We start from the raw sequence: 17,416 nt of genomic DNA on the forward strand, positions 1-17,416 counted from the left end.
GCCTGAGACCACCACAGACAGGGATGAACTTTCCCGCCCCTGGACTGGAATAATACCTAGCAGGTTCCCTCTCCCAGGAAGTGCAGACAGAAGCCAGGGTCAGGAAGTGAATTTAATGTCTCAGGAGCTGGATCGTGAGCAATACGGGGGCTCTTCAGGCCTCTGGCCCCAGGGCGGGGGGTGGTCAGCAATCAGCCTATGTCCTCCTCTAAATCAAATGGCACCGGCGGGAACAGAGTGGGTCCCTGGATATGCAACTCAAGCCGCTTTGGCAGGGGCATATGATGTTGAGAGCTCCCTTGGTCTGTGGGAAATGCGAACAAGAGTTGGGGGTCACTGAGGTGAAGGGAAGAAGGAGGCTTAAACATCTCGGAGAGGAGGAACACAAGCATGAGTAAAGGGGTGTCAGCTCTGCCGAGGATAGCTTTATGACTTTAGGCAAGTTAATGAGCTTCTTGGTCTCAGTTTCCTCATCTGTCAAATGGGGATAGTAATAGTAACTTGCCCCACAGGGTGATCATGAGGACTGGATAAAATAGAGCAAGGGGCCATAATGAAAAGACCCTCTGGCCACCCCAGCTGTAGAGTCAAAGGACTGGCTCCATCCCTAGGGCACTGGCAGCTCCCCAGACAGGGACATGGAGGCCGAGCCCATTCTTCTAGAAAGGCGTGGGCCCAGGGCCAGATAAGAAATGAGAGTAGTAACAACATGTACGCTGCGTTCCGCATTTCTGCCGGCTCATAACCAAGCTCCAATGAGCACCGTTGTTGCCAGGACAACCCAGTGAGGTTGTGCCTTTAGCCCCATTTTACAGAGGAGGAAACTGAGGCTCAGAGAGCAGAAGTGACCTGGTTGAGGTCACATAGACAGGAAGTGGAAAAGCTCAGGTCCAGGGCCCCTGGGTGGCTCAGATGGTTAATCGTCTGCCTTTGGCTCAGATCGTGATCCCAGTGTGCTGGGATCCAGCCCTGCATCAGGCTCCCTCCTCAGCAGAAGGTTGCTTCTCCCTCTGCCTCTGCCGCTCCCCCTGTTTATGTGCTCTCTCTCTCTCTCTCTTTCTCTCTGTCAAATAAAGAAATAAACTCTTAAACAAAGAAACAAACTCAGGTCCCACTCCCAATCTGCCAAGGCGTCTGCCTTTGGTTCAGGTCATGATCCCAGGGTCCTGGGATCAAGTCCCACATCAGGCTCCTTGCTCAGCGGGGAGCCTGCTTCTCTCTCTGCCTCTGCCTGCCACTCTGCCTGCTTGTGCGCGCTCTCTTTCTGACAAATAAATAAATAAAATCTTTAAAAAAAAATTAGGGAAGTGGGGAATGGGTAGGGAAAAGTCTCTTCCCATCGACTTTGTCTCAGTGAGTCAGGGGAGAGATGTTCATTCAACGAACATTCGTTGAACCCCTAATATGTGCAGGTACTAAGTTGGGAGGGAGGGGGTTCAGAGGTGAACCTGCTGTAAGCCCACCCCGGAAGGGTTCCCGCCAGTGGTGGAGGCGATGGGAACACAAGGCAAATTGGCGGGAGCCACACTGCGCTGAGGGTATGAGCTCCATACCCTCCCATGAGGAGCTCCCCTTGGAGCTCCCAGGAGCTCCAAGGAGGGAAGGCTTCCCCGAGAGGTGACTGGAGTTGTCCTGCAGGACGAGTAGGAGCTTGCCGGGAGGAGGAAAGGGTGAGGGTACCCCAAGCAGAGGGTGGGAAAGCAGGGACAGCCACGTGGGCTTCTGTAGCCTCCCCCACCCCTCAAGGCAGAGTCAGCTGCACCAGCCCGGAGCGTCACCTGGAACAAGCACAACATGGCCATTCTGGCCCTGGGAGCACAGAAGGCACCAGCACGGTCCAGGTCCATCAGGCAGCAGTCACTGGCACACTCAGAGTGGTGGGAGCACTCAGCCCCATTCACCTGTGGGGACAAATGTCACCAGTTCTCTGGCGACATGCCAAGGAGTGGGAGGGATGGGGGGCATCGTCAAGGCCCCAGGGGTCCAGGAAGAGAAGCCATGAGGTGGTGACCACCAGGTGCCACCCCTACCCCATACCCGCCCCAGCAGTGCTCAGAGAAGCAGAAGAAGAGGGGGTTAGTACTTCCCTTTCTGCCTCTCCTTTCCTGGGCCTCCATCTCCCTGGTGCTAGGGGAGCAAATACTCCGAGATCACACTCTGGTTTGGGGGGTGGGGGTTGCGTGGAAACAAAGGGAGGGGGAGAAAGACAGGGAAGGGAAGGAACAGTGATTGTGCTCAGGAGAGGGAGAAGAGGGAGTGCGGGCAGGTTGGTAAGGTGTGGCTGGGGGACCAGGTCTCAGACGGTGGGGGTGGGCACTGGCTCAGGGGAGGGAGGGAGTGGTGCTGGTCACAAGACCACTTTCTTTCACCTCCAGACCCACCGGGGAGGTGAAGCAGGGCTTTGAAGCTCTTTGGGGGTGGGGAGGGACACATTAAGCTTCCAGCCCCGGGAACAAGTCCCCATTTTGGGGTGGTACCCACAACCACCCCCTACTTCACTCTTCAAACCCGACTGGGGCCTCCTGGCTGGTCTGTGATGCCAGACACCCCACCCCCACCCCCACGCCCACTGTAGTAGAAAGTTCAAAACGCTCTTTTGGCTCACCTTCATGAACCTCTTTTTAAAGAGCCGGAAATCGCCCCAGCAAGGGAGAAGGACCCCCACAAGGAGCATGAAGGCTGTGGCCATGGGCCTGGGTGCTGAGGTTCGAGGCTCTGCTGGGGCTGGAGGGGCCACAGGGATAAACCCCCTGCCTGGCATGTGACCTGGTGCCCCAGGGGCCCTCCCTGGGCTGGAGGTAGAGGGTGAAGAATTTAATGGTCACAGGCTGCTCAGGAGCAGAGGCAGACAGAAGTCCTTTCCGGCACCGCTGAGGACTCCCCCCGGGCCCTGGGAAGCTAATGGAATAAGGAAAAGAGCTCCCGTGACACCCTGAGTCAAGCCTTGGACAGACCGGAGCGCACATTTTAGGGGCCCTAGGGGCCTCCCTAGGCATGACTTCCAAAATGAAGAAAAAACCCATCTGTGAAGGAAAATTTAGCTTTGAAAAATGATGCAAAGTCGATATACCAAAATGAAACAAGCTTCCTTCCTAATAGTCTGACTCTCTCATTCTCTTTGTCCTTGGTGCCCCCAGCGGCCCCCCGCCCCGTATCTTTTGGAGAAGCCAGCGCCGACTTCTGGAGCTTCTCACCCCCTCTCGAGGTCCAGTCTTGCTGTCGGTAAGAAACAGGAGGTAAGACAAGGTGGCCTCCAAGACCTAGGATGTGTCTGGTCTGGGTTAGATGATTAATTGTCTAAGATTTTGTCTCTGAATTGTATGAAAAGTCAGGGCGTGGGGACAAAAGGGAGGGGAGGAGAGAGGAAGACTCAGAAGGAAAGGGGGTTTAAGGGACAGCAGCATATAGTGATCAGTGGAATTGTGGGAGAGGCACCTTCCTCAGGACATCCCTCTTCATGAAACCCCCACCTCACCTCACACTTGCCTGCTTCTGCTTTTAAAAATCTGCTTTGGGGGTTGCCTGCTTCTGCTTTTAAAAATCTGCTTTGGGGGGCACCTGGGTGGCTCAGTGGGTTAGGCGTCCCACTCTTGAGTTTGGCTCAGGTCATGATCTCAGGGTCATGAGATCGAGCCCTGTGTCGGACTCTGCACTCCATGGGGAGTCTGCCTGAGATTCTCTCTCTCCCTCTCTCTCTGCCCCTCCCCCTGCCTGCTTTCTCTCTCTCTCCCTCTCTCTAAAATCAATCAATCAATCAATCAATCTTGAAAAAAAAATTGCTTTTAAGAAGAGATGTGAGAAGGTCTGGCTTAGTATGGGGAGCTACAGACCCACTTATGCCCCCTCCCAAATTCATACATTGAAGCCCTGCCCCCACAATGTGTTGGGACTTCGGGAAGTGATTAGGTTTAGATGAGGTCATGAGGGTTCCCCCCTAAGGGGTTTAGTGCCCTCATAGGAAGAGACACCAGAGGGGCACCTGGCTGGTTCACTTGATAGAGCATCTCTACTCTTGATCCGGGATCACAAGTTCGAGCCCCACATTGGTTGTAAAAATTACTTTAAAAAAAAAAAAAAGACACCAGAGAGCTTGATGTCTCTTTCTGTCTGCTATATGAGGACACAGCACAAAATGCAGCCATCTGCAAACCAAGAAGAGGGCTCTCACCAGAACCTGACCATGCTGACACCCTGATTTTGGGGCTCCAGTTTTCAGAACTGTGAGAAATACATCTCTGTCATTTAAGCTCCCTAGTCTGTGATGTTTTGTTATGGGCTGACTAAAATAGGGGCCTTAAGGCTTTCATCTGAGAATAAGAGCCTCCACTGTACTCAGAGGGTTTGGGATGCATCAACCCATTTAGATCTCCCTGTATTAGTCAGGGTAATTAACACTATCTGCCACAACAGAGAGCTCCTGAAATTTCAGTGGCTTGGTACAATAATGTCCTATTTACCACTCATGTAAAATCTGGTATGGAACAGAAGATCTTTCTTCTGTCTTGTAGCTACACCATCTGGAAGACTGGCCTCCAGGGTCATGCTGGAAGGTGGAAGAAAGAGATGGAGAAAGGATACAGACACTTCAATGCCTCAGCCTGGAGTGACACACGCCTCTTCCACTCACAGACCATTGGCCAAAACTAGTCACATGACCTCAGCTTCTGCAAGGGAGGATGGGAAACTAAAGGAAGTCTCAGAGAATTCAGTGTATTCTATCATTTCTGCTGCATAACTCTTAGCCCCATTTTATAGATGAGGAACCCAAAAGTTCAAGGCATAATAACTTGCCCAAATAGCACATTAAGTCACAGAGCCTTGATACAAACGCAGGGCATTCTAGCTATGGAGCCCAAGCTCTTACCCCTGTCCCACACTGCAGTGGGTGACCATAAGGCCTTGTTCCCAGTAAAGGGATTTTGTTATCACAGTGTCCTCTCCCTCCAGCAGTCGTGATCTACAGCTCTCCAGACCCGTGGTCTGCTGCTTTGGGCAGCTAGTTACCCACCATGAAGCTCACTGTCTCTCCCAGCCCCACTGTGAACTAGAGGGGATCCCCAAGCACTCAATTCTTTGTACAGAGTTCTCTCCTTCCCCGAGGTGTTTGGTCATGCCCTTGTGTGTGTTAGGAAACTGGAAAATACTGTTAACTGCTCCAAAAAGGACACATTTGGAGGTAAGAAACCAGCCACTGTGTGTCAGGATTGGCAAGCTGGGATTCTTGATCTGGGGTCCCAGGGCCCCTGGGAAGTTCACTGAAGGCTCTGAGGGGATGGCGGAGCCCCTGAAATTCTATGTGTGTGGCTTAAAACAATTTTTTTAAAGACAAGCGTCTGCAGTTTTCCTCAGAAATGACTCAAGACTGGTTTAGAACCTTCATTTTAAGGTGAGGAAACGGACACCCAGAGAAGGAGGGACTTCCACAAGCAAAGCAGCAGAGTTTGTCCTAGACCCTGGGCTCTCGTCTCCAAGTCCTGCACTCCTTCTCCTGTACCAATGGCTTGTCTCCCCAGTCTAGCTGGTCTGGTCACAGGCACAAGTCCAGGACACCTCTGCAGCATGAAGCGGGGTGTGGGAGCCAGATCACCAGGGTGTCCAGGGCCAGGGGTGTAGGAGTGGTCACTGAGCCACCCGACCTGTGAGTGTGGCCACAGTGTGGCCCATTGGCCAGGGTCCAAACATGGCTGCTCCAGTCTTGTATGAGGAGAATGGGAGTCAGTCCAGGGCAGGGGGACACCTCACTGGGGGACCTCTGTGATCTCCTCCTACCCCCGACTCTCTGTCTCTTCACCTTCCCTCCCTCTTCTGACATTCTCCACTGTCTCTCTCTTCCTTCCAGCACCTTTCTGGCGGTTTCCGTGGCAATGTTTTCACTGGTCCTCAGCAAAATGGAGAAAATGGGGGTGATGTAGGGTTTTTTGTTAAAGATAAACTTAAAGAATGATTCTATGTTCTGAAATTATGCCCTTCCTACTTTCTTGGTGTTCAAATGTGTTTTCATGAAACACTGGCAATAACACAATGGTAGTTTCTTTTGGTTTTTCCTGTTGTTGTTACATGGTTGTTATATACACGTGGTTAATATGCAAATTCTGTCAGTTCCCAGAGTTTTCTGGAAGGGCTTTTTTTTTTTTTTAAGATTTTACTTATTTATTTTATTTATTTGAGAGAGAGAGAGCTGGAGGGGGAGAGAGAATCTGAAGCAGACTCTGGGCTGAGTGCAGAACCTGATGCGTGGCTGATCTCACGACCAAGAGGTAATGACTTGAGCTGAAACCAAGAATCGGAGGCTCAACTGACTGAGCCACCCGGGGCCCCAGAAGTTTTATCAGTCTGGGAAATTCCAAAATAAAACTCTGGAGAAAACTGATGTAATGGAAATTGTCTATTACTCAGTTCATTCCTGAAGGAACTCTCAAGGTAATCTAGGGAGAATGATGAATAAGGAGGCACTCAAAAGAGTTTGAGATGTGGGGTCAGCCCAGCCAAAGCTTCCTAGAGAAGATGGGGAGTGGGAAGTATTTGGAGGTGAAAGGGTGGAGACACCAAGGTTCTATGTAGAATGCCCAGGACAGTCTCAGATGTCAGCAGAAAAAGAGGGGGGGTGTTCTTTTTCAAAGCCTTGAAGAGAAACTAGGATTCAGTCAAGCTGAGATTAGAGGGCTTCCAAGCAAGGATCCAGAATAAGCAAAGATTTGGAGGTGAGAAGGAGCAGAGCACAGTGAGGACAGGCTGTCTGCTTGTGCAAGGGCATGGTGGAGTCAGGAGTCAGTCAAGTTTGGGAAACCTGCAGGGCCCTGAGACTAACAGCAGTTGACACCTGGGCTAGGGGTGGCAGCGGGGAGATGGGGGATTGCTGGTTCCTGACAAATGGGGATGGATGTTGGCCGGCAGAAACACAGATATCTAGAATATCCCAAGCCATGCCATGTGAGGACTGCTCTAGATCCAGGAAAGTTTCCCGCAGGGGCAGGAGTGGATCATGGACATGTTCCTTTGGCCAGGGATAATGCCAAAGGACGGGTGCTTAGAAACATGGGCCCACTGCCTCCTATTCCCCAAAAGCGTTAGGCTACAATCCACAGACCAATGAATTTCACTTTTTTTTTTTTAACTAAAGCACATACATTTTTTTAAAGATTTTATTTATTTTTTTGACAGACAGAGATTACAAGTAGGCAGAGAGGCAGGCAGAGAGAGAGGGAGAGAGGGAGAAGCAGGCTCCCCACTGAGCAGAGAGCCCGATGCGGGGCTCGATCCCAGGACTCTGGGATCATGACCTGAGCCGAAGGCAGAGGCTTTAACCCACTGAGCCTCCCAGGTGCCCCAGGAGATACATTTTTTTTTTTTAAAGATTTTATCTATTTACTTGACAGACAGAGATCACAAGTAGGCAGAGAGGCAGGCAGAGAGAGAGGAGGAAGCAGGCTCCTTGCTGAGCAGAGAGCCCAATGCAGAGCTCGATCCTGGGACCCTGGGATCATGACCTAAAGCTGAAGGCAGAGGCTTTAACCCACCGAGCCACCCAGGCACCCCTAAAGGAGGTACATTTTATACTGGTATTCAGACACCAGTAGCTACTGTTAGCATCCACTCCAATCAGTTGATGTCTGTGTCATGCTGCTGGTTGAATATTTGGATTGTTGCCACTGCAAATGTGTGTGTGTCTGTGCATGCAACTGAAGTTTCACAAAGTAATACTTACATTTACTGTATGTGATCTGTTCTGAGATTCTTTATTCTTGTTTTTTTTTTTAAGATTTTATTTATTTATTTGACAGGCAGAGATCACAAGAAGGCAGAGAGGCAGGCAGAGAGAGAAGAGAAAACAGGCTCCCCACGGAGCAGAGAGCCCGATGCGGGGCTCGATCCCAGAACCCTGGGATCATGACCTGAGCCGAAGGCAGAGGCTTTAACCCACTGAGCCACCCAGGCACCCCGAGATTCTTTATTCTATTCCACCTTTTGAAAAAATGTTGGTTGGAGGGCGCCTGGGTGGCTCAATCCGCTGTGTCTGACTCTTGGTTTCAGCTCAGGCTTGTGAGATGGAGGCTTTCTACTCAGTGCAGGCTGTGCTTGGGATTCTCTCTCCTTGTCCTTCACTCTCTGCCCCTTCCTCCTCTCGGGCTCTCTCTCCCTCTCCCTAAAAGAAACAAAATCTTCAGAAATGTGGGTTAGAATCCACCAAATTGATTTCAGCGCTCTACTGAGTGCAGCTGTTTTGACTGCGGACATCAGTCTCCATTTGCCCACTGATTCATTCGTTCAACAGACATTTAGTGAGCCCCGCTTTATGTTAGGCGCGTTAGCATCACGCTCCAGTTGCAGATCACAGGCACCACTGGGCCTATTCTAAGCAGAAAGAGATGTAAGATAGACAACTGGGGGCTTACCAGACTGAGCCTCCAGGCACGAAACCCCCAAACCACTGCAGTGCTGAGCTGCCAGGAAAGCCACTACCTCTGTCACCATCAGGAAGGTAGGAATCAGGAAGCCATCACTGCCACCGTTGGCACCAGGACCACACACCTTAGCTTTGATTTCACGATCAGGGACCTGTGGTCAAATGATTGCCTGTGTCTGTGATATCTGCCCTAGCCAAAAAAGAGAATGCCTCCCCCCACAAATTCCTCTGCCCCACTCACCTCCATGCCCATCGGTTCTTAGGTGCTGCAGGGGGATCATTATACCTAAATCACATGTGAAGTCCTGGGTGTGATAGTCTGATGTTTCGCTTTCCAGCCCGGCTGTACGGGAAGGCACACCAGGAGGAGGTGGAACAGAAGTTAAACAAGCCAGTCGACAGCACAGGGACAAAATGTCGAAGTGGTACAGGTTACCTGTGTGGAGATAGGTTTCTACTCCCTATCTGAAAACTTTTCAATTTTTGCAGCTGCATGTCCCTTTGAATGCCAACCCATGCCTTTTATTTCTATGTTTCTCTTTCATGTATATTTAAGATGTTGGATTTTTTTAAATTACACATTTGATGATCAGGGTTTTTCCTCTCCTCTGGCAATTTGGTGGGGAAGTCCCATGCCCCACCGCCTGCCCCCTTCCCAACGGTGCTGTTCTTATGTGCCCATCCTGGTCCACTCTCTGGAAGGTCAATGGAAGCTGCTTTGTCCATTTCTTCTAGCAACAATCAAGAGAGAATGCTCCCGCTGCTCTGCGCCATCATCAGCTTTGCTAACAGTAACTTAAACTTGCTCTTTCCCTGTAGACTCCCATGGTAATCGTAGTTCCTTTCCCTAAAAGTGACAATGGCTTCATAGACAAAATAGGGTATCTGCCACTTGCGGAAACCAAGGCAAGAGATGGTCCTGGGAAAAACAGGCAGATAGATGAGCTCACCTCCCCTGTGTCCCTTGATGGACCAAACTCATTCTCCCCTTTGGTCCTGGCTCTGTGCTCACCTGCCAGCTTCTATTTAAGAGAATACAATAAGAGGACTCAATGCTCAACAAATGTCTGTCTAATAAGCAAATTGTGAAACAAATCACTCATAGTGTAATCTCATTTACCAAGACAGGGCTCTAGGATATACAATTAGGTGTAAAAGAAACTGCAAAATAAATGGCTTAATATAAGACAGAGGCTTATTTCTCTTTCTTGTAACATTCCAAGCATACATAGTCCAGAGCTGATATGGTAGTTCCAAAGCCTCGTGACCCAGGCTGCTCTGCATCTACAGGTATTGCTTTAATAAGCAAGGTCCAAGACAGCTTACCAAGCTGTTCCTGTTTCAGGCAGCAGAATGGAGGATGCGGGAAGAAAGGGTCTGAATCCTCCTTTTTTTTTTTTTTTTAAGATTTTATTTATTTATTTGACAGAGAGAGAGACAGAGAGAGAGATCATAAGCAGGCAGAGAGGCAGGCAGAAAGAGAGGGGGAAGCAGGCTCCCTGCTGAGCAGAGAGCCTGACATGGGGCTCGATACTAGGACCCCGAGATCATGACCTGGGCCGAAGGCAGAGGCCCAACCCACTGAGCCACCCAGGCGCCCCCTGAATCTTCCTTTTAAGGACTCTTGCATTCATATTCACAGGGCCAAACCTACCTGCAAAGGTAGCTGGGAAATGTAGCGTCCCACAGAAAATGAGGCATGGCGGCAGTCTAGTAGTCTATGTTGAGTGTGTGTTTGCCGGGGGTGTGCTTTCTGATTCCACAAGGTACATTCCCACTCATGCCCAAGAGTCCTGGCTCTAATCTCCTCAATCATGCAATCTCCATACCTCACCCTCTCTGCCTCCTGGACTCACAGTTGACTCCAGCAACCCCCAGAATCTAAGCACCCAGGCTGATAAGAGAACGGAGAGGCCCTACAGTGAGGATTCATTTGCTTTTGTCATTGTCATCTCAGACTGACGGGGCTGGCCCAAACACAGTGCCCACACTTACACCCCTTGGAAACAAAAAATATTTGCCAGCCTTGTGACCAGAAGACGTCACTGGAACCCCACAGTTAGCCTTAATGGTTCCAGCCTTAGGAAACACGATTCATTACAGTGTCTCTTCTCCACCTTCCAATAATGTGACCTGGGGTACCTCAAGCCTCTGGGAATTTCCCCTGAAGTTCCAACCTGGGGTCAAATCTGAGGAATCCGTTCACTCCCTTGGGAATAGCTGACGTTCTCACACTTGCTCTGGCCACTTGGACCTTCTGGTGCTCCCTGTAGAACACCAGGAAATGGCAAAAGATGTAATCCAAGTTCATGAACTCCGTTCTCTTTCTCTGCCTTCCTTCCCTCTTCTCACTCTATTGTATGTATCTAGGCCAGTGCTTCTCAGACAACAATACATCAACTATTTTAAGAAATCACATTTCTGTTTTTCTATTATTATTTGTTTGCTCTGTTCTCATTCATTTTGAAATCTCTTACTCATCAGCAGATAAGCTGTCCTAAGTGCCAAACATTTAGGAGAAAAATATCTATTCACTTCACTTTTCCTCCCAATTAAGGAAAGACAGGCATCACTGGGTTTTGGCTATGGGACTCCCTGGCCCAACTCAAGGACCAGAAGTGTTTTAAGGTGGCAATAACTGAGAAGCTCTGGGGCGGATAAAGGAGAGGAAGACAGCAGAGAGGAAGGGGGACTGCTCAGGCTGGGGTGTTGATTTATCTTTTGACTTAGTGGGGCCAGGTGTCATGGAGGAGGAAAGCTCTCTATCCACTCGCTTTTTATTCCTCTCAAAGGAAACCATATCATGTTCCAGGACGTTCGAGCGGCTCTAGTTTCTTGTGGGCAGGGATCACAGACATTAATCTCCCACAGTGAGTGTAGCATTGCAGAATGTTTTGTTCTCATTCTCGTTTTGAAAGAAGAGAACCGACCCAGTGACGGAACCCAGGCAACAATCGTTTTTTGTATTTGTTACCTATCGTTGTGTAAAAAAGCAAAGCTTAGTGGCTTGACCCATCATTTCTTGTTTTACAGTCTCTGTGTGTCAGGAATCCAATCACAGCATAGCTGGGTCCCGTGACTCTGGGTCTCTCACAAGGTTACAGTCAAGGTAACCTTCAGGCTTGCGGGGAGTGGATCTGTTTCCAAGCTCCCTCAAGTTGTGATTGGCAGGTCTTGGTTCCTTGCAGGGTATTAGACTGACAGTCTCTATTCTTCACGGGCTTTGGTCTGAGTCTTGCCTGGGTTCCTTGCCATGTAGATGTCTCCCTAGGACCTCTTGTAGCACGGCAGCTGTCTTCATGGTCATGAACAAGTGAAAGGCAGGAGCGAGTAGAAGCAAGATGGGAGTCATAGTCTTTTATACTCTAATCTTAAAAGTAACAGTCTCAGGGCGCCTGGATGGCTCAGTTGGTTGTCTGCCTTCTACTCAGGGCATGATCCCAGGGTCCTAAGATCAAGCCCTGCATTGGGCTCCCTGCTCGGTGGGAATTTTGCTTCTGCCTCACCCTTTGCCCCTCCCCCTGTTCGTGCTCACTCTCTCTCTCTCTCTCTCAAATAAATAAATAAAAATCTTTTTAAAAATTGTAATTTTTTAGAATTCTCTTCCTTTGGCATCTTCTGTTGGTTAGAAGCAAGTCACTAGGTCCAGGTCACATTCAAGGGGGGCAGATTACACAAGGCATATTTAGGAAGTGGGGGTCGTGGGGGTCATCGGGGTCATTTTAGAAGGCTGTCTACCACACTTGCCAGCTACTATTATTGGAGGGCGATAAAAGTTATATTTGCTGATGATAAAAAAAATTCCTATTTTGCAAAAGACAAATCAATCTCTCTCCTTTCCTTTGTTTCTTCACTCATAACCGCAACTCTGAAGTCCTTATTGCTTTGGGCTCAGGGAGCAGTTAGTGGTAACATGTGAGTTGAGAGGGGAGGAGATGCTCTCCTTTAAGACTTACACAAAGCTAGGGACTCTGGTCCCGTTTGCTTGAGAAGGTTGTGCCGGGATCCTGCTGGAAGTCATCTTGTGGGCACAGCTGAAGTTCCCTTGTCCTGTAACTGACATTCTGGCTAACTGTCATCTAACAGCAAGCCAGCCCCTACCATAGTCCCATCTGAGGGAAACTGACTGGTTTCCCTTTTGGTAAAATTCTCTGCCTTCCTTCCCTCTTCTCACTCTATTGTATGTATCTAGGCCACTGCATCTCAAACAACAATACCTAAACTATTTTAAGAAATCACATTTCTGTTTTTCTATTATTATTTGTTTGCTTCTTGCTCACTCATTTTGAAATCTGTTACTCATCGCCAGAGAAGCTGTAGCAAGTGCCAAAAGTTTCCCACCCTGAGGAGCTCCTCCCTTTCTTTCCTCTCCTCCCCGCTTCTCTTCAGAGATCCAGTGCAAGCCCCTCTCTTCTCTGAAGCCTTCTCAGAATCAACTGAAAAGATGGAAATTTCCTTGGAAATGTAATTGCCTGAAGGTAAAAGAAGGTAAGGAAACAGCTAACCTTCTGAAAGGAAGCCTGAGGGAAGAGAGATGATGGCAACTCTCAGTTATGAAATTTCTCTTCTCCTTGAAAGCCAGCCTCTGTAGGGGGAGACAGACCCACTGAGCTTCTGAGCACACAGCAGGTGTTCCATTAGTCCTGGTTGATCGATGCCCCCTGTTGTGGTTCTTCAACATTCACAAATTCCTTGCCGCTCTTCCCTTCAAAAGGTAGAGCCTAGGGGTGCCTGGGTGGCTCAGTCAGTTAAGAGTCCGACTCTAGATCTCAGCTCAGGTCTTGATGTCAGGGTCTTGAGTTCAAGTCCTATGTTGGGCTCCACATTGGGCATGGAATCTACTTTAAAAAAAAAAAGATTAAAAAAATGTTTTTAATGTAAAGAAAAGAGTAGAGCCTAATTCTCCCTGCCTTAAATGTGAATCAGCAAATCACTTCTAATGAGTTGAATATAGCAGAGTGGTAAGGTATGACTTCTGACGTTAGGTCAGAAAAATTATTGCAGCTTTTGGCCTGCTTTGTCTTGGATGAACCGCTCTTGGGGAAGCCAGCTGCTACATCATGAGGTCTCCCAAGCATCCCCGTGGAGAAGCCCACATGTACGGAAATTGAGGCCTCCTACCAAGAGCTAGCATCTGCTTGCCAGCCAGATGAATGAGCCATCTTGGAAGTGGATCCTCCAGCCCCAGTCAAGCCTTTGGATAACTGCAGCCCAAGCCAAAAGTTTGACCACAACCATAGCTTGACTGAATCAGCACTGCCCAGCTCAGATGATTCTGGATTCCTGGGGAGATAACAAATGCTTACTGAGGTTTTAAATTGTTAAGAAGGAGAGAGCTGGAGGGAGGTTGCAGGAGGAAAAGGATTTTGCTTCCTGGTTCTAGTGTGTGCAACTGGGAATCTCCAGCTTCACCAGTGCCCGGTGCCTGGTGCCAGCAGCTAGCAGCTTCTCCTGGCATTGCCCACCTTGGGCAATAATGTAAGTGGTGTGTCTCCTCCCCTTTCAGTGTTTGCAGCTTCTCTAGCACCCAGCCCCTGCTGTGTACACTTGGCTTCTCCGGCATGAGGCTCCTGTAGCAGTCACAGGGTGTCGAGCACCAGGCTTCTGTGGTACACAGAGGCTAGCTGCGCCCAGTGGGCAGTTTTCTGACTCTTTTTTTTTTTTAAAGATTTTATTTATTTATTTATTTGACACACAGAGAGAGAGATCACAAGTAGGCAGAGAGGCAGGCAGAGAGAGAGGGGGAAGCAGGCTCCCCGCTGAGCAGAGAGCTGGATGTGGGACTCAATCTCAGGACCCTGAGATCACGACCCAAACCGTAGGCAGAGGCTTAACCCACTGAGCCACCCAGGCGCCCCTGACTCTTTTTTTTTTTAAAGATTTTTTTATTTATTCATTTCAGAGAGAGAGAGAGCACGCATGTGAGCCAGAGAGTAGGAGCAGGGGGAGGGGCGGAAGGAGAGGAAGAAGCAGGCTCCCCACTGAGCAAGGACCCTGATTCGGGGATTGACCCCAGGACCCTGGGATCATGACTTGAGCCAAAGGCAGACGCCCAACCATCTGAGCCACTCAGGCACCTGGTTTTCTAGCCTTTGAGTTGCCACTTCCCCGTGAAGAAGTTTCCCTGGCATCCTAGAGGGCAGCTTTCTGGCATGTTCCACTCTCATGACAGTACAGCAACTTTTCTGCCATCTGGTGAGCCATAGGCTGTGTTCTCACCAAGGTCTGGGTTTCAGCTTTAGTGGGAGTGGGGGGTGTCTCTTCCTTGCACTATCCTAAGCCTCAGCCCTGGGGGTAGGGCTGCTCCTCCATTTATAATTCATGTATTCTTTACTGCTTACTAACCAAGTCTTTTGTTACTCTAATCCCCTGATGTCATGATTATATTAAATTTCCCTGTTCAGATCACTGTGTGGTTTCTCTCCTTTGATTGGACCCACACTAACACGCAAAGTTTGGTCATAGTTGTTACACAGCCACAAATAACCAAATCACGCATCCCGACCTCATCGCCCGCTGCCAACTCCCCTTTCATTACCATCAGCCAATTGCTATCTTGTGCCTACGCAGAGCAGGCTCTTCCTTCAAGGCTTTATAAGGAGTCAGATATGATCTTCTACAAAAAGAACAAAGTTTATAAGATCAAAGATTTAACTGGCCAAATGCTGAATGAAAGGTTCAGAGACGGGAGTGCTACAGGAAGCAGCAAAGGCTGGTTGAGGAAAGCTCTAGGCTGCAGTAGGATGTCATTCAACTCTGATGACACTATAGGGCTGTGAAAAGAGAGAAGGGCATTGTAGCCACGGGGAGCATTGTATCAAAAGCTTAGAGGCTAGCCCCCACCTGGTAGGATTAGGTCAGCAGTGACTACTAGTTCCCTCCAGTTTGGCAGAAGAAGAGATTTTACATGGTAGGCTAGTGACAAGCAATAGGACCAGATCATGAAGGACCTTAAATACAAAGCTAATTCATTTGGTGCCATCATGTTAAAAAAGGGGGCCAGTGGCCAAGTCTTTGAGGACAGAACTCAACCTACTTTTGGTGTAAGTACAATTATACTTGTCAGATGATGAGACTTAGCTTTGGGTTTGAGAAAAAGTTCATCATGACAGTAGGGAACCCCTGAATGTTTTTGAGGATGATGTAATGTGGGGTTCTGAGATTAGCCTGGAGTGTGTTGGGCTGGAGAGTATGGAGAACAGAAGTAGAAAATGATACCCAAAAGTCCTGATGGAGGGCATAGGGTAGCAGCAGTGGGAAATGAAGAACTTGGATAGATGTGGGATGTTTGGAATGGCTGGTTGGATGTGGTGGAGAGAAGTTGAAGGTGATGCCCAATACTTAGCTGGTGACATGGGAACATGGGGAGTGGGATGAAGGGTAGATGGGATGATGTTTGCTTTTGACAAGTTCCACTAGGGTGACTGCAGTGTGTCCAAGAAGCAGGAAGAGGCAGCCTCAGGCCTGAACTCAGGAGAGAGACAAGGGCTGAGGATTCAGATCTGGTAGTGATAGCCACTCAGGGTGACAAATCAAACGTTGGGAGATGGTGATGAGGTTGGCTCTCTGTTCAGCCCGTCTTCATCAACAACCATCCCCCCATTCACCCAAGGGATGAAGTCCTGGGTCAGGAATTCAGTGGGGACAAATGTCCTTAAGTAGTTCAGTCCAAAATGGACCCCTAAAAGCCAGAAGCACGGTCCTTCTCAACTGCCACAGATTCTGGTTTAGAACTCCCATGGGGTTCAGCCCAAGGAACCGGAAAGCAAAAAGCCCAAGACTAAGGGGTTCTAACCCTATTCCGGCCCCAGGCCAATCATGTAACCTTGAGCACGTCACTTTCCCTCTTTGGGTTTGTTTTTTCCTTCTGCAAAATGCCAGGGTTGGCCTTGGACTAGACTGTGGTTTTAAATCTTGCCTCCGAAGAACAACAGTGTTCCATAGCTGGGCCAACACGTTCTTCCTCCTGAATCAAGTAGTAGCAGATGGAACAGCGCCAATTTTAGGGTTTTCTCCTAATGATTTCTTAAGCCATCAGCAACCACCACTGCTTGTTTTCCAGCAAGGGCTCAAGATCACACAATGAATGAACAAGTGGGAAATGCAATGAAAATAGGTGAAATCAGGAAAAATCAGAAAATTGATGACCATATTTGGTTTGACAGTCTTCTTGTTTCTGGAGGCTTCATGGTTATGGTTTTTATATGACTCACACAGTCACTCTGGTTTCTAAAACTAAGTTCCAGTGGCATTTCAGGGGGCTTCATAGAGGGTTCTGGGACTCCCCAGTGCCTGTAACCCAAAGAAACTGGAGAAACCTCAGACGTGATGCCCTAAGGACCTTTTCAGTGCCGATCTTTCACTCTCTCAATCTTTGATCTTTGATGAATAACTCTGCACGCAGAACACTGTGTCTTACATTCATTAATTCCTATAATCCCCATATAATCCTCCCAACAGCCTCATGAGATAAGTACTGTGATTATATTCTTTTTCTGGGTGAGGAGAAGCCTGAGGCTCAAATAGGGTAAATGGCTTGCCCAAGGTCACACAGCTAGTAAGTGACAGAGCTGGGATTTGAATCTGAGAGTCTGATTCCAGAGCTCTCACTCTTCAGTTGCCTGCAGTCGCTGTAATTCATGCTGTCACCAAATACTTTCACTTCTTCCTTGGACACATGGTAAGACTGATCTTCCCTACCCCCTTTGACTAGCAAAATGTGAGCAGAAGTGGGGAGCATCATTTCTGGTCTAACTTTTAAGAGCCAGAGATCACTGCCACATTCCCTTTTCCTTCTCCAGGAGTTGTAGATCACAATAAGAGCCCCTCTCAGCCTTGGTCACTGAGAGAAGATGATTCGAAAAAGATACCTGCTACCCCACACCCTGCTAGGGGCTGTGATAAAGAAATAACCTTGTCATTTTTTAAGCCACTAAGATTTGGAGGTGGTTGGCTGCTGTGGCCCAGGCTAGCCCATCTGGAGGAACCCAATGCAATACTGTCTCCTGTTGA

At 48.9% G+C, this 17,416-nt stretch overlaps 1 protein-coding gene across 1 annotated transcript; it reads right to left on the reverse strand.

The window, feature by feature from the left end:
* Window positions 1-208: 208 nt before the first annotated feature.
* Window positions 209-2,689, reverse strand: CLPSL2 (colipase like 2; the record flags this gene model as incomplete). Its single annotated transcript, XM_080806422.1, has 3 exons — window positions 209-304; window positions 1,779-1,901; window positions 2,606-2,689. The coding sequence occupies 3 exons, from the start codon at window positions 2,687-2,689 to the stop codon at window positions 209-211; spliced, it is 303 nt and encodes a 100-aa protein (XP_080662548.1).
* Window positions 2,690-17,416: the final 14,727 nt, after the last annotated feature.

Source organism: Martes martes (assembly GCF_963455335.1).
Source record: "Martes martes genome assembly, chromosome: 6".
Classification (NCBI taxonomy): Eukaryota; Metazoa; Chordata; class Mammalia; order Carnivora; family Mustelidae; genus Martes; species Martes martes.